Below are 22,933 nucleotides of genomic sequence, written 5' to 3' on the forward strand. Positions count from 1 at the left end.
GAACTGAATTGAATTGAAATAGTCCAAAACCATAAGAGGCTAAAGATTAAACTTACTGTCATAGAAGACTGAGAAAAGATGACGAAAAGCAGAAAATATTCCTATTTAACAAGATGGAATCAGTGGGTTTTCGGTATTTAACAGTTAATCACAAATCCAAATTTTTGCCCATTGATTTTCTGTCCGTTGACTAATCAGTTAATCTATGAATAGTTTCTCTTTTCTTCCAGTGCGGCTCCTTTCTCTCTCTTCCTCGAAACCACAGCATAAACTCATAAATTTCAGTAACAGTTTAGATAACGAGCACGATTTGATTGACAGCAGTTTGATTTCCATGGCGACTCTTCCGTAGTCCTGACAGGCTTTGGGAAATCACAGACCTGTTCCTCGCAGCCGGTTTCCTGTCGCGCCCTTTATGCCACCAGACAGTGGTGGTGCTTTCATCACCCTGGTTAAAAACGTATCTCGTTTTCTAGCACCGACGTCGCCGGGTTATTTCAGCACAGGAGCCTTTTTCTCGTGACCCAGGTCTGGTCAGATTTATTTCCTCTCAGGGCACAGAGGCTGTTTAAAAGGAACAATTCATCACTTCACGGATCATCGCGGCTCTTCTTTCATTTCCATTCACTGTTTTGACATTAGGTCTCAAAGTCTGCCAGTGAGATTTTTAATCTGCTTTGTTTTGACAACTTCCTCATGTCGAAACCCATAGTTACCAGATGTGTTTAAGACTCTTTGTTTAGTTTGTTCCCGTCGCACTCTGCCTGTTGTTTGTCCCAGCACCCTCCTCTCCACATCCTCTTAATCTCTTTCTCTTTCCCTCTCTCACCTTTTAGTCTTCGACCAACTAGACCTTGTCACATATGAGGAGGTTGTGAAGCTTCCTGCTTTCAAGAGGAAAACACTAGTTTTGTTAGGTGAGTAAGAAATGGCCTTATTAACGTCTGATAACATTTCATCGAATCTGAATCCTTTCACATCCTTTATCGAATCTCATTAAGTTTAGCTTTCGTCAAAGATTCAGTTTAGATCTTTGATCAGCTGTTGTTGGTCCACAACACTCTGACTTTTGCGCCTGATTTTTCACAAACTACTCGAGCTCCCAACATCGATCTGATGTGCACAAAAGGTTGAACTTGTATTGATCGAGCTGCGATCACCTGATGGTTTCTCTGGAGAAGAGTCTCCACTCCGTTGAGCTGCAGTTCACCAGCGGTCGTAGACTGATGTCACAGAGTGATGTGACTTTTCACACACAGGCAGTCGTTGGCAGAGTCAGTCCAGTCGGCTGCATTTACCAGCAGACTGAAGCTTCGCCGGACAGGTTACACGGTGAACATTAACTAGCTACAGCTGAAATAGTCTACGGCCGCCGACGTCGTCGTTTCAACCAGAGAAAGAAACGCTCGGCGCCGGATGGAAATGAGAAGCTGCTGACGTTGCCTGACCGTTTTCTACGTCGCTCTTTGATCATAAAAAATAACCGGGAGATAAAAGGTTCAATAAGAGATCGCGTCGCCTCGCAGCTTAAGGAATCCAGGCGTTTTGCTCCACCGGCAACCGGATCCGGACTGGAACCCTCTATCAGAACCCAAACCCAGACTGTCTTTCTAACTGACCTCATTCACTGACGCTGTGTCCTTGTCAGGTGCCCATGGAGTCGGCAGAAGACACATCAAGAACACACTCATAACCAAACACCCCGACAGATTCGCCTACCCCATCCCACGTAAGACGCACGATCACGAGTCCCCCGCAGAAACGCACTTAAAGACAGCAGCAGCGTGAATGTCAGGACGTGTAACTTCTCACCGTGTCTGTTTCTCCGTCCTACAGACACAACCAGACCTCCGAAGAAGGACGAGGAGAACGGGAAGAACTACTACTTTGTTTCCCACGATCAGATGATGCAGGACATCAGCAACAACGAGTACCTGGAGTACGGCAGCCACGAGGACGCCATGTACGGGACGCGGCTGGAGACCATACGGAAGATCCACCAACAGGGGCTTGTAGCTATACTGGACGTCGAACCTCAGGTGTGTGTGTGTGTGTGTGTGTGTGTTTGTGCGTACGTCTGAGTGAGCACACATGCATATTTAGAGATATACTGAATCTAACACCTGGTCTCCATCAGGCCCTGAAGGTCCTGCGGACAGCAGAGTTCGCCCCGTACGTCGTCTTTATCGCCGCACCGACGATCACGCCAGGCATCAACGAGGTAGGAATACAGCAAACACACGCCCAGAAGCTGACTGGCTTTAAAGGATAGGTCTGGTGATTTTCTGCATTATTCTGACTGTTGACAGAATCTCGTGAAAAGACCAAAACCAGCACTGAATGTCCCCCTACTGACCAGAACTGTGTGTCTCTGCAGCCTGATGTGTCTGGTTCCTCTGAGCCTCAGAGCTCCAGTGTTTCCAGAACCAATTAAAAACACCTCAGCTAATCACACTGTCGCACTGGGTGACATGTTCCTTCATCACCGTCAACACACACACACACACACTGCGGTTTATTTAGAGTCAGTCCCACACACACACACACACACCGCCACAAATACTCACTAAATAGTCCCCAGCAGATGCTGCATTTCCTCCTGTTTGTCTGATATAAAACTACAGTGAGCTTTATGAAAGAGAAGGGAACCGTCATAATTAGGCTCCGCTGGTGACGGAGCTGAGAGACACAGACAGAGGAGGGAAATCAGAAATCACATGGTTGTTTCTGGTCTTTTCAAGCCATTTGTCAAAAGCAGAAACATATCAAACATCACCAGCCTTTTCCTTTACAAACCAAATAGCGAAGACTCAACTGAACCTCTGTACAACCAATGTAGGAACTTGTAAAAGTACAACAAAAAGTGTTTCTTCAAAGTTTCAAATACATGATAAAAGGTAGAGCTGAGGCGATGAGTCAGTTCGGCATCCATCTTGATTTCGGTCATTTCTCAAGCAAAACGTTGTCTGGTCCCAGCGTGAGATGAGAGGATTTGCTGCTGTTCTTCCGAGACGTGACTTTGGCCTCTGAGAAGCCGCGATGGCCGTTTTCCACTGTGCTTTCACATTTCACAGACTAAGACGGAAAAATATTCGGCTGATTGAATTGATGATACTCGTTAGTTGCAGCCCTGATTTAAAAAAAACAAAAAAAACTGTTAAAGCTGAATTAACATCACATCTCCTGGTTACTGTGAAGTGGACGTGTGCATCAGCACTGCGACCGTTATTTTCATCTCAGTTTTCATTTTAATCTGACAGGTACTTTCTCTTTTTATCGACTGGTTGTCTCGTCTATAAAATGACAACAACAAAAAAATAGAAACATGAAAAATGTGTGTTTTGTTCAGCCGAGGAAACAGAACCATCTCTGAAAAAAGCAGTTAATCAATTATCAGAATAGCTGATTGCTAATTGGCAACACTTTACCTTAAGTCGCCCTGTTTAGTGTTTATTAGCAGTAAATGAACATGTAATAAACGGTGTATCACACACTATGATGTCGTTATCAATAGATTATTAATATATTTCCTGATAGGGGAAGTTACAATTGTTTGCAAATACTTTAACTTAAAATGTCCTCGTAGCTGCTTTCAACTACATTATCCTGTTACACAACATGTTTACACACATTATTCTGGCAAGTTATGACATTATGGGTTGATATGACCGGTGATTTTTTTCTTATTTTCTTATTTTCACACCCACTCGGACAGATTTTGTGGCTGCGAGCCGTTTCCCTTTACCCAAACATAAAAGCGAGAATGGCTGTGGTCACACAGCGCGTGGGCCGGCAGCCTCTCCTCCTGTCTGCTCTCCGCTCATCTGTTCTCCTCTCTGCACTCGTTTTTTTTCCTGCATGCTGCATGCGTTTGTTTCTTTGGCCCCCACCCTCCCGCCCTCAGATGCCCCGGTGGTGTCGAACGCTGCCAGTGAGTAAAACCTGACAGGGCCGAGCCCGTGTCGTCTTCGTTTTCTTGTCTGTGTGCTTCTAGCGCTTAGTGTCGCCTTTTGTGTTTTGGCCCCTACACTCTGAGGGTCCAACATGATCCACTGTAAAAAGATTGTGTTGTGTTACAAACACACACAGCTGTTTCTGTCCCGCGGCCTCCCCTCATTTATAGAAATGGGACGGACGAAATAATAGAAACGCCTGTCCTTATTACGCAATGCAGTTCGACGGTAGCGCAAACTGCAGCCGTGAAAGATGACAGAATGTAGGGGCCTCAAGAATTTCTGGGTCTGTCCTCTGTTCTCTTCCCTCTCTGCCTTCATCAGTGTCTAACGCCCTCCTCCTCCTCCTCCAGGACGAGTCTCTTCAGCGGCTGCAGAAGGAGTCGGAGATCCTGCAGAAGACCTACGCCCACTACTTCGACCAGACCATCATCAACAACGAGATTGATGAGACCATCAGGCACCTGGAGGAGGCCATAGATCTGGTGTGCACCACCAGCCAGTGGGTTCCTGTGTCGTGGGTCTACTGACCTGCACCTCCTCCTCCTCTTCCTCCTCCTCCTCCTCCTCCTCCCCTCACTCTCTCTGCTCCTCCATCTCCCCTCCCAGCAGCAACACCTCGGCCAAACTCCCATCATTCCCTCTTCAAAATAAGAATAAATAAAGACAAAAAGTGATGGAGGACCTCTCTCCTCGCTGCACTTGATCGTAACCACCCTCGGCGTATTGTGAAAGCGACCACGGCATCAACCGAAACCCTCTCCAACGCCGCACAACCAGCCGTCGGCAGACAGTTATCGGACTCTTGCCCTTACAGACGACCTAGTCCTAGTGTTGTATAAAAAACAGAGTAAACAAACGTGAATATTGTCATGTCTGTACTAGCTAGGAGGCAACATTTTTGTAGATGTTTGTTTTAAAGAGACAGTCCTGAGTCCCGTCATCCCACCTGGTCTCCACCACCACAAACCTCCCATCGCATCGTAGTCCCGTCGGGTGTCGTGAACCATCTGTAGAGTGACGGTGTCAGTGGCCATTCGGTCCAACAGCAGACTGAAGCAAAAGCACACAAACGAGCTGCAGCGTCTTCTCCTCTGTGGGTCATGTCCCTTTCCCTCATTTCTTATCCGTTCCTGTTCTTTTCTGAGCGCCGCCTTCGTCCTCTCACCATCTGTCCCGCTGTTAGCCCTTGGTACAGATACAGTATCTCGCGCACGCGCACGCACACACACGCTCCTTTTTACCTACCAGGTACTGTCTCTTCTAAATAAATCCGTAAATGTTTTAGAGATTTGAATGAGGTTATCATGCATGTGGACATTTGCAAGCTTCCATGCTGTCAGTCAGTCAGTGTTCCCCGTGTCCCTCTGTAAACCTCCGAGAAAGAAAAGAAGACAAAAATATATACTTAAAAAAAAACAAAAACATTCCAGCTGTTTGGAAAACTGAACTCGGCGAAGGGAGGCAAGAAGCGGGCAAGAAAAAAACCAACAGCGACGGAGCCGGATGTTGACTTGACACCTATGCACATCCCTTGCATTTTGGGTGACATTTCTAAACCACAAATTTCTATTAAAAAAAAAAAAAAAAAAATCAATCATGTAGTGAGATGTGTTTGTAAAAAAGAAAATCAAATAAAAGTCTTGATTTTTCTCTTTTTGATTTGTCACACAAATTTAAAAAAAAAGGAAGATTTCCCTTATTCCTCCTTTGCCATTTGAGAAACGTGATGTCCAAGAGTATTAGTGTTTCAATCAGCTTTAAAAATCAATGAGAGATGAAATGCTGATTTTCATTCTGAAGCTGTAACCGTCTGCAAACAAAGTGTGCACTTCATATTCTGCAAAGGTGACGACTTTGCGAGGGAAGAGGAGGCAGTGTGTGCATCTGAATAACCATGTATGTGAATATGACAGACTGACATACAACTGCCCCTTGTGTAAATGACTCTGCAGTGATAATGAAGTTCTTCAGTATGAACAATTTTTTAAATATATTTCCTCTTATGTGTTGGAAAAATGAACCTTGGAGTGGCTCCTCTGTGTTTTTGTTTCTCTTTGTTCTTTTTTGGTTTGTTTTGCTTTTCCACTGCACGGAAGCACGACATGCGAGGTATCTGTTTCTGAACATCCGGACTGAGCAGGGGCGGGAATCGCAAAGCAAGTCCGACTTAGTGCGACGCTGGTGGAAGAGCCACTCAGATCTTTTCCCTGAGCAAAATTACCAAGGCAACAAAGCAAAAACAGGAGTAAAAGTCCTGCGTTCAGAGTCCTTCCGAGGAGCCGGCGGGTTGTCGGTGAAATGTACCCGGAGCGTCGACGAGCGTAGACGTACTTGTTCTGCAACTAATCGAATAATCACTCACAGACGCCTTTTTCCTGCAGAACAAGGCGTCTGTGAGTGATTATTCGATTAGTTCCATTGAAAGGGGAATAATCGGAAACTATTTTAATAAACAATTTATTGTCTTCGTCTGTTTTTAACCGAAAGTGCCAAAGGTTTGTTGGTTCCGGCTTCTCCAGTGTGAGGATTTACCACGTTATGTTGTAGTAAAGCGAATATCTTTGGGTTTTGGCCTGTTGGTCAAATACAGAAAGCTCTTTGAAGACATGACCTTGGGCTGCTGGAAATTATTGTTTACTCCTCACTGTTGATACCAAACAACTAATTGATTAATTAAAAATTAATCCATAGATTATCGATAATGAAAACAGTCGTTAGTTGCCGCCCTACTGTATATTTTATAGGACATTTCAGGTTGTTAATATGATACATTTTACTGTTGGAGCTGCTTTTAACTACGTCAGAGACAGGGAGAGAGTTTAGTCCACTGGTTCCCAGCCTGGGGGCCGGGCCCCTCCAGAGGGCCACCAGGTAAATCTGACGGGTCGTCAGATGATTCGTGGGAGAGAAAGAATAATAAAACATAAACTTCAAAATAAAAATGTATAATTATTTTTTAGACTTTTCTCTAATCTTTTCTTTTTTTTCTCAAGTTATTTAAATGAAACCATCTGATGAGTTGACAGGAAGAAACTTCTACCAGCTCAGAAACATCTGGAAGGTGACAAGGAGACACAGACTGGTTTAAGGGGTCACAGGCCAAAAAGGTTGAGAACCACTGGTTTCATTTTTTTACGAAGCTTTTTTACAATTATGCTTTTTTTAAATTTAAAATCTAAATCTGTAAAGTAGCTAATAACTGTCAGATCAAATGTAGAGGAGTAAAAAGTACAATTGTCTCCTCTGAAGTCTGGTCAAGTAGAATAAGAAAGTAGCTTAAAATAGAAATATTGTGGAAGTACCTCTAAATTGTACTTAAGTACAGTAGCTGAGTAAATGTACTCGGTCACTTTCCACCACGGGATTCTGGGTAATGCGCGTCATAAAACCGGTTACCACTGTCAACTCACCTTCATGTGAAACGGGCAGCTTTTAATTACAACCCAGTCACGTGCAAAAACACTAGAATCATGAGCAGAGGACTCGTATTATTAGGATGCTATCTGTGGGGGAATATCGTTACTGCCGCGGCCACAGGTGACGTTTAGTGGGGTCGGCTCTAATCGTGTTCTCCGTTCATTCAAGAAGTCACGAGTTTCCTTAGTGGCATTGTCTCGTCATAAACAAGCTTTGATGAACTAGCAGTGGTAGAAAGTAGCAGAATTAGCACTGCAACCTTTACTATGATCATTGATATCGATCAGTATAAATGTAGTCGTCTAGCTTCAGGTTTGGTCTGTAAGATGTCAGAAAATACCTCAAGTTTAATATCAGAGAAGACAAAGACAAACAGCTGACACTGACATTTTTCAGAGCTGGAACCTCAAAAAATGACTGAAAACGATGGTTCAGTCAAAACTTGCCGGTTAATTTCCTGTCTATCAATTAATCAACTAACTGTTTCACTATTCACACCGACTCAAGTTCTGCTCTTACTCGGGTATTTCCATTTTCCGCTGCTCGATATTTGTACTCAACTGCGTCCCAGAGGGAAAACATTGTGCTTTTTACTCGACTGCTTCTTCAGATTCATCTTTCACATACAGAATATGTGATCAGTTTATTTATTTATTTATTTTTAATATTAGGTATTGTTATGGATGGAAATACCCAACAGTTTAAAGAATTAGCTAAAAAAAAAAAAATCCCCACCACCTGGACCGACTGCATCATTAAAGTACTGCTTACGTCTTAATGACCCGATGACACAATAACATACACCTGATCCCGGCCTCTCTGTATAATCAGCACTCCTGCTTGTGTAGTTTATCAGGTGGTGATGATGATGTGAAGAGGATGAAGGCGACTCCGCTGACACCGTCTCGATTGCATATAAAGGTTTATTACAAAGAAGCACAGCGTCAGATCAAGCATCTGCAGATCTGCTCGTGAGAGGGTTGTGAAGCCAGTGAACCGCTCTGGAAAGCAGCCTTGACCACCGACTCTTAAATGAGGCAGTTGTTTTCCTGAAAAACGTCACTAACCTCTGGCTTTACGTCCAAAGCATTTCCTCCTATTCAAACTGCAAGGCCTCCTCCGAGGACCTTTGACCTAGGGCCTCTATGTAAACACATAAATTCAGCCCTACATATGTGACCATACACCTCACTTGTAACGGAGAACGTTTATCGTGTGGCGTTGCTACTTTTAAGGATACTTCTCTCAAAACTGCGAATGAGCGAAGAAGCAAGGTGAGGCTTTTTCTGACGCCCACGCCAAGAGGAAAAACACAGGAAAAAAAAGAAACAAAGGCCTGGAGAAGAGAAAGGGAGGCCGGGCTTAGTTTATACAACAGTCTGTGGCTTTTCTTACAATTATCACCTCTCACCGAGTGAGTCTAGATTCATACTCGCAACGTTGCCTCGTGGTCTCCTGACCTGTGGCGATGGAGTAAGAGTGTCGACGTTTTCACGCTGGGGATCTGTAGATACGCACATTACACATTACGTATCATATCCCAGAACAGGAGGTTTCGAAGCATGAAGCGGGCTAGAGCCGGAGGTGTAATGGGGGGGGAGGGCGCACACCTTGTGGACCACAGACAACCATGCTACAGTCGTTCGTGTGAAGTAATCTGCGAGCGGGAGACCCGGTTACACCTGCGCCAGGCAGCCTGGGGCAGAAGCGCTGCCTGAAGGACGAGCTTGAGGGAACACACGGCTCGTCGTGCTCAGCGCCACAGCTCACGCAACTAAAGCTACGAAGAGAACGAGTATAAATGGAGCTGGAGGGAGAAGCGTGTCCAGAAGGAGACGACGAGACGAAGGCCTGCACTGAGGCACCGCGGGAGGAGCGCGTCCCCGGTCAGCGCCGGAGGAGTGCACCCACCTACCAGGACACCGGGACACCGCCACAACCCTGACGAGTAGTCGATCGATCAGCGAGCCGCTTGCAGAACACTCACTGGCAAAATTCAATTCAAAGTGTCCGGTTCCATCGACGTCCACCCTGGGACACAGTGAACGTCCCTCGGGCGAAGGCGCGCTCGGCTGACCCCTCCCTCAAGCAGGCATCTGTGATTGTGGTTTCAATCAATCCAAGCGAGTGGTGAGACTGAACTGCAGCCTGAACGCCGTGTTTTACTGTGATACTCTAATCCCGCAGCACTTGTGAAAAAAGCGGCACCACTGACCGGGGAAAGGTTTTATCGCGCTCGATGAAAAGCGAAATGGCCCCACCTCACCTCGGAAGGGAAATGGATAGCGAGTCTAAGAACTGAGGTACTGCAAGAGAAAGGTAGACTGAATACTCAAAAAGGTGCTTCCCTACTGTTTCTTACAGCGGCTTCAGAAAGTTTCCGGACCCCTTCACTTTATCATGTTGTGGATTTAATTTTAAATGGGTAAAGTTGCCATTTCTGCCCTTCAGTCTACACTCAATCATTCATAGTGACAAAGTGACAACATGTTTTTAGAAATTTTTGCAAGTTTATTAAAAATCTAAAACTGAAATCTCTCATTTACAAAAGTATTCAAGCCCTTAATTCAGAACCTTGTAGAATCCCCTCTGACAGCAATTAGAGGTTCAAGTCTTCTTGGTTGAATCTCTACAAGTTTTACAGACCTGGATTTGGGCAGTTTATCCAGTTCTTCACAGTAGATCCTCTCAGGTTGGATGGGAGGCACCTGTGAACTGCCATCTTCAGGTCTCTCCAAGGATGTTCTGTGGGGTTTAAGTCTGGGCTTTGGCTGGGCCACTCAAGGACAGACACTTGTCCTGAAGCCACTCCAGCGTTGTCTTGGCATGGCTTTGGGTCATTGTCGTGCTGAAAGGTAAACCAAAACCCAGGTCTCAGGTCGTGTGGACTCTGGAGCAGGTTTTCTTCTCTGTGTTTGTGTGCATGCATCCTTCCCTCGTTTCTGGCCAGTCCCCCCCCCCACACACACAGCAGGATGCTACCACCACCATGCTCCATCGTAGGGATGGTGTTAGCCAGGTGACGAGCAGCGCCTGGTGTTCACCACACACATTGTTTGTTTCATGGGATTCATTTTCCGGTGGATCCTCCACGGTGCTTTTGAGAAAAAGAGTCCCTAAAAGGGGTCTGAAAAGTCGGTAAATCTAGCGACAAAGGTGCTAAGTTGGCAGCACTGCCCGCAAACGCCCCTTCATAACGTAACAGAATCAGTTTGCGCCAATTCATTTTTAAAGAGCAACGGCCAATGGGGAAACTCCACTACTCGGCCGCCCACCAATGGCGTAACATCATCACTCACTCAGTCACGGACGTTCGGGGATGTGGTGCTGGACTGAAAGTAGCACAATCAGAGCCTAGTTACCTCTAACAAGGACGTCATGTTTTCGCTCGTGTCTGTTTATTTGCCAGCAGGATTACGCAAAAAGTACTGAACCGATTTGCACCGAACTTGGTGGGGGGACGGGGTGCGGTCCAGGGAAGAACCCATTACATTTTGGGGCAGATCCGGATCATTTACTATGAATTTGACTTTTTTTCTCTGAAGACTGGTGTATGCTGTTTGAAATTGGCCTTTGCAGGAGTGTGTCCTTCTCGTTAAAATAAGAGTTTAAATATCAGAGTAATTAGACTTCTTTCTACAAAGTCTCTAAGATATCGTTACATGAAGTCTTCGCTTACATGAGCAGATTTGAACTTCTGCTAGAAAGAGGAAGTGTATTGTTATCATTGATTCACTGAGTTAGGCCGTGGGCCACAGCTTGAGCCCCGTTTTTTTAGACTGTATTTGTTTCATTTTGGAAAATGTAGTATGCATAATTCGCTGTTAGCAGTCCCTGTGTGTATGTACCTTTAGATGTACTGACAGCTATCACTTAAAACTCATGCTAATGAAAATTTAGAAACGTGATGATTCTCAGGCAAATTCTGCAGCCACACGGAGTATATGGACGTTTATTGGTGATGGACATCGGATCTAATGATAATCCTCAGGAAGTGTAAATCCCACTGAATCTAAAAATATGTACATCATGTCTGTGTGTTCAGATCTGACTGAGTTGTGCAATAAAGGTTTTAAAGTTGCCTACCGGTGTGTCGCAGCCACTGCTGCTGCAACTGTATATCATGTTAATAAAAAGCCAAACTACTATAATTAACTTCCTGTTTTTTTCGGGACACCTGCATGCACCTGTCCCTCTCACCTGACGCAGTGTCTTTGCCTCACTCTCCCTTAAAATAAAACACAGTGAGTTCACCACGGTACCTCCTCTCTAACACCTCTGTCCTTTTCGACTTTGGCCCACATACATTAGAGACTCCATGAACCTGCTTTATTACATCTCTGCACTGGTCCAGGTTAAGAACGGCTGTGTGAGAACGACGGTAAATGAGAGGGATGAGATGCAGCGTCCAGCCTCCACAGTTGTTTTAATCCCGGCCTAATCCCACATTAGATGGCCAGCGGGCCAGTGTGCAGATTAACTGGTGCTCACCGCTGGAACAGGGTCCACGCCTCTGCCGAGGCTCAAAGGAGTCACAGACGAGTCAAAAGTTCAACAGCCATTTTGTTTTTTTTTAATTAAAAAAATATATGGTGACAGAGCATTATGACTAATGACACGACGGAACTGGATCACTGGCTGTCAACTCAAACTACTTACATCCACCAGGGTAAAAAGAAAGCAGTGGCTGGTGTTAAAAGGGATTTTCTTTTGTACTCTTTGGGCTACACATCAGTGGACATATATAAACTCTGAAGGACGCAGAATATGCTGCAAATCAACACAGTTCATTTATTTGCAAGGCAACGTCACTGAGAGCCTTTCTGACATGCTTTGACACTATTCCCTCCCCCATCCACAGCCTGACACATGGCAATCGCACCCACTGCACCCCCCTGCATAGGGAGCGATCGTGTCCGTATGGGGAAAACAGTCCGTTCCATCCAGCCGTAGGAGGCAAAAGCAACGAGAAAAAGTCCCTCCAGGACGTGGCAGCATGCACAAGCAGCCACGACACTGAGTTTCATGCAATAAGAAGATTAATGCTTTATGGAAAAGCTGCAGAACCTACATTTAGAGCTGAGTGAATAGGAACGCGCAGAGAGGACATCTGTTTAGGAGATAACTATAGGACCTCTGATCTCCTTTGACTTTACACATACAGTAGATGTGAATGAAAAGACAAATAAAACACTCGTAACAGACTGTAATGCTATGAATATTACATAATATTAATTAAAATTGAGCATTATGCAACAAAAGGTGGAAGTTCACATATACATTTTCACCACGTCGCCACAGTAATCCACAGTTTGGAATCAACACCCGCCGCTGGAGCCGTGGAAGTGAATCCTAGGACCGAGCAGCTTTGGCAGAGCAGTTTATGAACCAGGAGGAAAGATATGTATCAGACACGTAGCTATGATTTCAAACCTTACGTAAGCAGTTCATCTATAAATATCATAGATTATTGTATATAAACTGCCCATGTGAACATCTACGCTGTGAGCCTTTCATGTGAAGAGAGCTGAACATATCCAGTTTACTGCACATTTCAACTGGATGAAAAAAATCCCCAAATCCTGTTTTCGGCAGGGCAGAATCACACCTGTAACCAACCGTGCAAGGACGAGTATTCCTCCGAACCGGCTTCCATAAAAGGAAAACATCTTTTATCCCTTCAGCAATTTGAAAAGCTACTCCCTGTTCCCCCGGTTCCACGCTTCTCATGTGCAATAAAGACAGACGTTCAAATCTGACAGGCCGATGGAACCAAAGACGAGCCACACCACAATGAAGCGGAGAAGTGATTGGCTTGCCTGGGCCCACTGCCCTCCGACCCCTGCAGAGAGCTGCCCCTCCTCGAGCTCCAGCAGGGTCCCGTTGCGGAGGCTCTCGGTGCTGTTCCCCATCTCCTCTCTGAGCTCCTGCTGGAGCAGCTTGGAGATGAGGCTGTTGAAGCGGTTCTCCGTGGTGGAGGCGATCTCTGAGGAGGCCGTGGTCAGGTTCAGCTCCCCAGGGTCCACGCACGTCCCGTTCACCTTGGCAAAGACCACCTCGCTCAGGTCCAGTCCCGCCACAGAGGAAGGTGAGGCACAGGGGACGTCCCGCACCAGCTTGTAGCTTTCCATCCACTCCTTCAGCCACTCGAGGGAGCAGTCGCACTCCCAGGGGTTTCTGAAGAGGTAGAGGCGGCCCAGGAAGTAGATGGGCTGGAAGACAGGGAAGGGAAGGGTGGTGAGGTTGTTGCTGTTCAGGTGCAGCGTGATCAGGCTGGTCAGGTTCTCAAAAGTGCCTTCCTCAATGTATAGCAGCTGGTTCCTGTCCAGGTACAGGATCTCCAGCTCCACCAGGTCACCGAACCAGGTCTTGGACACGTTGGTCAACTGGTTCCCCCCAAGGTTGAGCATCTTGAGGCAGCTGAGGCCCTTGAAGGCGAGCCGGGGCAGATTAGACAGTAGGTTGTCATTGAGGTAGAAATTCTCCAGCCGCACAAGGTCCTGGAAGGCCTGGTCGTGGATCACGTTGATCCGGTTCTCCTGGAGATTCAGGTACCTGAGATAAGAAGAAGACAGAGGAGTTTAAAAAAAGGTTAGTTTTCACAAGAAGTCCTTTTTAGAACAACTCAATCGGGGAGATTTAGGTGTCTGCAAACCTGCAGATAAATGTGACTGCTACGGCCAAAACGAAGGCAAAAGTGAAATCACAAACATTGAGGAAACGCTTTCCAAACTAGAGCTGTAACGTTTAGTCGATTGACAGAAAAATAATATGCCGTGTTTGTGATAATCGATTCGTTGTTTCAGTCAATTTTCCAAACATTCTCTGGTTTGATTTTGGAAAAAGTAATTTGCAGATTAATCAATAATAAAAATAATAGTTAGTTGCAGCCCCTCTCCAACATTGAAGCACAAAAACCAGAAATGTGCAAATGGAGAATGATCATGGAGGAAGAGAATGACGGAGCTGCAGCAAAGACACTGAAGCTTTCCCATCCAGACACATTGGCAGGCGGCGAAAACGTGACCGAGTGCTGAGAACGAGATGCGCAACAGCATCAGTATCTTAAAGGACTGGACTGGTCTTGATTAGATATTTGATTAGGCACTCTAGGTTTTTTTATGGTCAACAAATCCCAAGAAAAAACAAGACTTCAAAATGTTTTACTTTATCCCTCAGTACTTTCTGACTCATAATCCAGTGTTTGGCCTTAAGATCATTTGTTCCTTCATAAAACATAAATATTTTTTAAAAAATCTTTAAAAATATTTCCTCTCATTTCTAAAACAGACTCTGATTTCCTGAAACAGCTGGCCACTATAGTTTTTAGCAAATGTTACTCAGACATTGGATATATAAATAGAGCATTTGCTCGGGACTAATACACAGTTTCTGTGATAGTGATAGTGAATCTGTGATAGTGCTGTGTAGAATGGGAGGGGGGCTTTGTTTGCCCTGGGTTGCACCTCTCAGGCTGCGTACAGGCTACTGCCCGACCCTCTGACAGGCGGCAGTATCACCTGCAGCCTGAGAGGAAGACTGCAGGCGCTCAGGGCTGAGGAAACACGGAAAACTCCTCCGCACCTTTTCAAAAATTAGCAAAAACAATATGTTTTTACTCTCAACACTATCCTAAAACTACATCCGATATTATACATGAGACAGTTCCCTTTCTAGTGAAGATAAACATAAAACATTTATCTACCACCAAGTACGGGGCCTGTCAACAAAAACAAAATACAGTATGATTTTAAGTTAGGTTAGTGTATTAATAATACACAATTAACACAGCATTTCTATTTTTTTAAACTACCATTAATTTGTAAACCACGACAAGACAGATTTCAAAATTCATAGATTGATATACATCTGGAAAATGTTGGACTTAGCATTCATCATCCCCACATGCTTCTGACATCGTCTGTGTAGAAACAGAGCGGGATTCTTACTTCAAGAACCCCGAACGCCCAAAATCAGAATCAGAATCGGTTTGTTTTTATGCAGTTTGCAGTCTTGCCGTTTGCTCCACAAATGCGACGCAGAGGAATGGGAATGAAATTGGAGCAAAAGTAAGGGAATAGTAAACAATGAAATAGAACAAAAATGTAAATTTAAGTCTATTTCCAGACAGTGAAATTCGTTGTGACATGGGATATAAAGATTTGAAATGAAATGTGGACTGTGCTATGAAGAAAGAAGTGAGGTGCATAAAATACACGAAAGCGACGAGAGCAAAAATCCGATTTGACGCGCGCAACCGCAGCGGAAGCGGAAAGCGGCGCACAGTGTAAAGTCCAGCTGGACGAAATACGTGAAAATCCTCCCACAGTATAAACAGTACGCACAGCTACAAAGGAGCGGAGGGAGTATCCCCCTGTCGCTGTATAAAAGGAGGCCGCTGTTGCCTTCAGCAGCATTGATGTGGTCATTTATCCTCCATCCACCAGGGTCGGAACGGGGCGGTGGGCTCTGGTCAGTGAGTCAGGAACACGGCTTTGATTTTGCATGGTTCGCGCTGACTGTAACGGACGAGACCTTTCTCAGACAAAGTCGTTCCTGTATTTCGCGACTGTAAGTCACCAAGAAGATTCTCTGCCTTCTGGCGAGTTCTTATTTTCAAAAGTCCTCCCGTAACACATGTTACGTAAGGAACCCCAAAGTCACCGATATGAAATACATTTTAAAAACGCGTTACGAAATGAATTATCGAGGCTTGTTCTGTCGAACTCCTGTTGGCGAACGCAGAGTTGTGTGTCTCTGTCGGAAGATCTTTAGATTCAGAATGTGGCGGGAGCAACTCTGATTTAACCAGGTAACGCTGGCTGTCGCACTGAGTAATGTTGCCGTGTACGCGACACATCGGAGGAAACACCAACAGAAGTCTTAGTCAGGTGTTGGGCCACCGCATGAGGCCGGAACAGCTTCAGTGCTCCTTGGCAGTGATTCTCCAAGTCTGCGGCCTCCACTGGAGGGATGAACTCCTATTCTCCCAAAAGATTCTCCCTCATTTGGTGTTTTGGGGATGGGCGCCGTCTAACACATCGGTCCAAATTCTCCCATGAGCGTTGGGTTGAGATCCAGTGACCACTCAGTGACCCCTCGTGCCCCGTGGATGGGGGCAGTCCACTCATTCTCCTTTAACTTGTCACCCGTCTGTAGCGTTCACGTCAACGTCCAAGTCGTGATTACGACTGGGAAAGTCACAATTTTCCGAAAGCTCTGGCACTAAGGAAGTACAGAAATGTGAAGAAGTCTGTTGTTAAAGGTGATTCGACGCTGAACAAGCGCAGTACAAGTCGTTACTACACTTTGTTGTAACTACCCTCCTGTATAGCAGCCACTAAGAGGGGTTTTTAGCAAACACTTTGCTCGCTAGGTCGTAGGACGTCTCTGAAGACATGTAGCTGTAGCGTTTGTGCCTTTCTATTTAGCTTTGTCAGAGTTTACTGGCGAAGACAGCTGGAGCCTCCAGTAACGAGTGAGAGGCAGCGGCATAAAGAGAGCGCCGGCGGCCATCTTGAGTCGTCCCATGACGTTCCCAACCCGCACGGCTGGTCAGCCGGTGAGGCAGGTAGCATGCGCAGCCTTGTTAAGCTAAAGGAAAGGAGATGTTTCCCGTCTCTGGACTGTCTCTTATTTACAGCGGAGGCAGGATCAAGATGATTTCAGAAGGACTCTGACGTTGCTGTTCCAGGGGCCAACTGGGTAAATTTGGTAGCGGCCGTTTGTGAGAGGGCAGTGACGACACCGACGTCATGACATGTGACATCGTGAAATAGAAAAGAGAGACAGGAAATAAAAGTGCCATTGGAAAAAAATGAAATAAAAACAGAGGTTTGAAACTGAATTTTGAAATGAAGATTTCGATCATGAAATAAAAGCAAAAAAGTCCTGTAAAACATTTCATGATAATGAGCTGAGTTACTTCATAAATTATTTCACAATGTCTTGTTTCATTTATACATTTCACACAATTCATGTGATTATTTATTTCATAATTTAGTATGGAACCCTTCCCAGGAGTAATGGCAGTAGGTAGGCGTTAGTTCCTAATGCTAAATGACAAAATAACCCTGCCGGTTAATCATTCAGGTTTAACTTTCGCTTCCGGCCTGTGACTTACTTGAGACTACCCAGGCCCAGCAGGGAGTTGTAGGCCACCGCCTCTATCTTGTTCCTCTCCAGGTAGATGTGGGTCAGGTTCTCCATGCCCCTGATGGCTCCGGGGATCCTCCGGAAGTTGTTCTGGAAGCACAGCAGCTCCTTCAGCGCCGTCTGCTCTATGAAGATGCGGTCGGGGATGTTGAAGAGGTTACAGTCGGACAGGTCCAGGCGCACCAGCCTCTTCAGCCCCGTGAACGCTCGTGTGTGCAGGTAGCTGATGTAGTCGTTGTGCGCCATCCTCAGCTCCACCAAGTTGGAGAGGCCCTGCAGGACAGAGGCGCAGCTGCGTGTTGGATATGCAGATTTGAGTGCATTTACATCGAGTGCCGTACACGTTTGATGCACTTGGCTCGAGGGTTTTCATTTCATCAAACCTTCTGCCTCCTCTTCGCCACATTTCGCTTTTTGCTCCTCTACATTTATTGACATTTATTTAGTTGCACACAAAACATATGAAGAGTTCATAAAATACAAACCGCTGTAAACGATTAAGCTGCCCAACAGCACATCAAAACTGATCAGTCGATCAATAATCAATCTTCTGACTGCCGTGTCAGATGTTTTGCTTTCTGATTAATGCTGAGGAAAAAAACTTTGAGCTATTATCTTATCAAATCAAAGAATTGATAGATTGATCAAAAGATAAAAATAATCAGCAGATGACTTTTACTTTTGAAATATTTAGGACATGGTCCTTATGATACTCACATACTTTTACCTTAGTAACATTTTAAACTCAGGACTTTTATTTATAATGGGGTATTTTTACAGTGTGCTATTAGTACTTTTACTAAAATAAAGCATCCGAATGCTTCTTCCACCACAAGCTTCACCAGGTGCTGTTCATCGTGCCAGACCCCAAACTAAAGCCATCTTCAGCCAAAGCTGCTTTCAAGAGAAAAAGGTTGATGGTGCTTCTGTTACACACCAGCACGACACCATCACTGCCCATTTGTTTGTTTGCAGGATGAAACACAACAGGTTAAACTGAACCTCTGTGGGAATTTGAGCAAATAAACAAGTGACTGGTTTTTGGTGCAGACCTGGAGGAAAGAAGGATTTCTCAAAGAGGCATTTCACTCCAAAAAACATAATCCTACCCAAACCCATCAGCTAAATCATTGCTGTTTTAAATCACTGGGGAAAAAAAAATCTATTTTTTGAATCTTTGGTAGAAAACATTTCCCGATCTGTGTATTATCCCGATTAACCTGTGTAAAGCTGTTCTGGTTTTTCAGATGTAATTTTGTGATGGTTGGAGCACCAGCATCGGTACGTAAGAAGAGGTTTTGTCTGTTTTTTGGCTTGGATGAAGCAGCTCTTTGCTTCTGCTGCCTCTCGTGAGCCACTGAATCAAATTCACTGAACACGTATTGATGCAGTTACCAAACAGTATTTGTCATTGAAACCCAGAGATATATAGACTATTGCAGCCTTGACAGAGCTTCCTGCTCTCGGAGTGGTTTCTTCTCAAACTGGTTTATTTCAAATCAAGTGTAAGAGATGTTCACCGTTTTTATGAGAATACAGATGAACCCTCTGGAGTCCGGCACAGGAAACGCTGACTTTGTCTAGGTATCTACCAAAAACTACTATTGCCCGCACTGACGGAGCAAAACGCCCTCACAGTTTAGTGCAAACCAAGAAAATACAGCTCCAGCAACAACAGGTAGTACTGTTGCTTGAAAAGGAGCAGACGATACCTTGCTTTTCTTTTTTCAGTACAAATTCCTAGAAACATCCCACTAATGCAATCACACTTCAGCACGAAAACTCGGCAGACCTTGAAGGCTCCGGGAGTGATGAAGGAGATGTTGTTGTGGTCCAGAGACAGAGACCTGAGGGAGGGCAGGGTACCGAAAGCCCTCTCCGACAGGAACCTCAGCCTGTTCTTGTCCAGGTTGATGGCGGAGGCCTCGCAGGGAAACTCTCTGGGCAGCTCAGCCAGGCCGGAGCGGTCGCACAGCACGCTGCAGCTCTTCTCCTGGGTGCAGGAGCAGGACGCCGGACAGGCCCGAACGCACGCCCACCGGGCCAGCACCGCCTGAGGCAGCAGGCACAGCACAGAGACTGAAAGCAGGACAGATGGGGGGGGGGCATGGACATCAAGCCAGTCTGAGAAAAAATAAAAAGCGGAGTGCTTTCCCATATTTTGACAAGAATCAAACCAAACCGGAGTCTGGAAATGAACGAGCGATGGACAGACTTACTCTGAGACTAACCACCATTTTCATTATCGGTTAATCGGCCAATTATTTTTTTGGATTAATAGATGAATCGTTTCGTCCAGAACATGTCCAAAGGAAAGTGAAAAAAAGCTCTGAAGTAACCAACTGATCACAGTAGTTGCCGACTGATTTTCTCTCGATCAGCTAACTGATCAGCGCTCCTTCAGCTAGACACCCACCGAGAACACAGTTTCCATGTGAACCTCCGCAGCACCCTGTGGTCAGTCAATATTCAATTTAATTCACATTATTTGATTACGCTTCAGTTTCTGTGGAACGTTCTGAGAAAACCTGGATTCAGATGATGAGAGATGCTCGGAAAAATGGAAATTTGAACATTTCCAATTACATGAAAACCGGGCAACTTCATCTGCTGAGGAAGACTGATTGATGCGGTCGAAAGCTCTGGTGCGGCTGATGCGTGGACCTTGTGGTGACTTATTTTTTTGAGCGTTTCACTTTGGTTTCACTCAACATTCTTTCCCCCTGGTCGTTGGAGCTCCTCAGTTGAGATCAATAAGAACCGCGCGTATTCTGCAATGAGATTTCACCTCCTCGCTGAATGAGGCTCAAAATGTGATAAAGCTGCTGTAGGAGGCTCCAGGAGCCACAGCACCGCCTTTGCTTTAACGCTGAAACAACCATGAATTGATGAGTTGATCGACAGGAAATTAAATGGGAAACTCTTTGGATAATCGATTAATTGTCTGAGCACTTTTTCAAGCGAAACGTTGCCAAACAGCTGGTTCCAGCTTCTCCGGTTGGAGGATTTGCTGCATATCTCTGTTTCTGTATCGTTGTCGTTGTCCCCAGTTTGGGGTTTTACAAGACATCCAAAAGAAGTCACCTTGGGCTCTGGGAATCTGCGATGGGCACTTTCACTATTTTCTGTTACTTTATAGACCAAACAACTATTCGATTAGTAGAGAAAATACTCATGAATAATTTCCTTAGTCTGCTTTACTGCTGCAAAGAACATACTGATATTAGTACATTTATAAAAAACAAAAGGCAGATCGCTCCTCGGTTTTCCCCTTCCCCGGATTAAACGCTGGCATTGATTTTTGCAGCAACATAAGGACGCCGGTTGATTTGATGCCGGAGTCACGTTGACTGGCAGGTCGAGGGCCAAACTGTCTCTTCGCCAGCTGCCGGTGAAATGATGATGTGATTAAGAGCGAAGAGCTTACATTACATCAGAGATTAGCCTCACAACAACAGGCGTTGTCTGTGTCTGGGATTTCAGCCTCGATCCAGTCCGCGTCAGCCCGAGTCCGGCCAGTCAATCAACCAGTCTCCCGAGATGCAAAAGCGGTCTGATGGAGGCAAACCCTAACTTCTGGGCGGTTTGTTGAAAACAAAACCAAAAAAAATCTTCCCGTTAAGGAGCAAACCAATCTGAGCGGTGGAATGAAGGAATGAGGGTTTGCAGTGCGAGGAAACTGAGAGCTGAGAGCATTTTTACATCTGAGGAGAGGGAGAAAAAAAAACAGTAGAAGAGTGAAGGGATTGAAACTGACCAGTGAAAGTGATGACAGTCATTCCTGTAGTCGCTCATCTGGGACATGCCAGGATTAACGAAGCTCTGAAATGGCACAAAAAGAGCACAGTAGCACTTATGATGAACTAGTATGAATTATATAACTGTGTGACAAAGCCCGTTGTTGGACGTCTCTGAGCGATTTGGTCCCTAAGACGTAGTTTTAGCTCAGTTTGACGCTTAACTTTTACAGGGAGTAACAGGGAAGCACAGGGTCACAATCTTTTATAATCTTTGTGGATGTGGATTTACAGTACATAACGTGGATCATAAGAAAACGGGCAGCTGGGCACAGACTGAAAGAGTTTAGTGTCTCTTAGTAGTCATTTACATCTCCTTGTAGTAGTCTTGTCTCTCTTTTTGGTCGATTTGTGTCTCTGTGGTCGTTTCCTGCTTCTTAACTGAGCTCCCTTGACTCTCAAACAAGAAATGTTAACCAGTCGCCCCCGACAGCGGCTCTGGCCCAGTGGCCCCAGTAGCCCCGTTTGGTAATCGCACCCGTTAACCTCGGCAAACAGGAAAGACCGACCGAGGTGCAGAAATAGAAGTGACGTACCTGTGGATCTTTCCGGACGGTTGCGTCCATGTGCGTTCAAAGTCACAGTCCGAGTTTTCTCCCGTGTGTCCATCCTGCAAGTCCCATGTCAGCCTGCACGGTGCCCCTTCAGCCGCAGAACTGAGAGAGAGCTTACGGGATGCCTCTGGCTGACACCCCCCCCAGCCTCACACACAAACACCAAAAAGCCATCTCTTAATGGTGGTCAAATCCCCTGGATGGAGCGACGGCGGGAGGGAGGGATGGAGATGGAGATAGGCGGCTGGCAGGATTACAGAAGTAAAGCAAAGCTTTCAGATCAAAACTGCTGAGGCGGAGCGGTAACTTAGAAAAACACAGATTACACCCTGCAACACACACACACACACACACAGCATGAAATTGGGCGTAAAACTTATCAGAAATGCAGATGTCGAAATGGATTAGAGGATCAGCAGGCCATCAGCGCTGTGATCTGATGAGAGAGGCGATCGATACAATTTTTTTTAAATGGGATTACGTTAATGCAGGAGCTGTATGGCCCGACGTCTTTCTCCAGAGTGTGTTACAATAGCTGAGTTCCAGCGTGACACCCGGACCGGGGGCGACGCAGCACCTCGCCTTGTTCGGTAGTGTGTCTCTTAGCGGACGTTTTGTGCCTGCTCAGTAACCCCTCCACGGGTTCGCTCGACTTGAATGTCCCTAAAACCCTCTTTTCAAAATGACACAGATATTATACAACAGGGTTTTAATGGGTGTCACTGGCTCAGCGGTTATGAAACCTACTCAGCACATTAGAGACCATGTGACCCTTCGAGAGTGGCATGAAAAACCCTCCCGTAATTGGGCTAAACACGGTTTTGAGGATGAAAGTGACGTAACAACTGTTTTGTCTTTTCACTGCCTCACAGATGGCCCAAGCGGAGTCTGATCTGTAGAGGCATGAAATACGGGTCAGATTTCTTTTTTTCCTTCCCCAGACAGTTCAGCAAAACGAGTCTTTATGGGAAAACACGTCACTGGAGAGTTCAGCACACGTGCTCACCGTGCTCTCCGCCTGCCTGGTTATCACGGGAAGACGCAACTCGGTTGA

At 45.6% G+C, this 22,933-nt stretch overlaps 2 protein-coding genes across 8 annotated transcripts in view; one reads left to right on the forward strand and one right to left on the reverse strand.

Annotated features, from left to right (window-relative positions):
• The window catches only part of caska (calcium/calmodulin-dependent serine protein kinase a), a 130,414-nt gene extending 124,453 nt beyond the window's left edge, over positions 1-5,961 (forward strand). For all 7 annotated transcript variants that reach the window (XM_040147605.1, XM_040147608.1, XM_040147607.1 and 4 more), the window contains 5 exons: positions 837-917; positions 1,649-1,729; positions 1,837-2,039; positions 2,138-2,221; positions 4,307-5,961. In XM_040147605.1, coding sequence (XP_040003539.1) covers positions 837-917; positions 1,649-1,729; positions 1,837-2,039; positions 2,138-2,221; positions 4,307-4,483 — 626 coding nt within the window. In that variant the 3' untranslated portion in view covers positions 4,484-5,961. The remainder of the gene's footprint in view (positions 1-836; positions 918-1,648; positions 1,730-1,836; positions 2,040-2,137; positions 2,222-4,306) is intronic.
• A 7,138-nt stretch (positions 5,962-13,099) lies between these two features.
• nyx (nyctalopin) lies at positions 13,100-21,307 on the reverse strand. The gene is made up of 4 exons (XM_040148897.1): positions 21,286-21,307; positions 19,321-19,607; positions 17,497-17,801; positions 13,100-13,928 (listed from the first exon to the last, which is right to left on the reverse strand). Exons 1-4 carry the CDS (start codon positions 21,305-21,307, stop codon positions 13,100-13,102), a joined length of 1,443 nt encoding a protein of 480 aa, XP_040004831.1.
• Between the last annotated feature and the right edge of the window lie 1,626 nt (positions 21,308-22,933).

Source organism: Xiphias gladius, chromosome 16 (genome assembly GCF_016859285.1).
Source record: "Xiphias gladius isolate SHS-SW01 ecotype Sanya breed wild chromosome 16, ASM1685928v1, whole genome shotgun sequence".
Lineage (NCBI taxonomy): Eukaryota > Metazoa > Chordata > Actinopteri > Istiophoriformes > Xiphiidae > Xiphias > Xiphias gladius.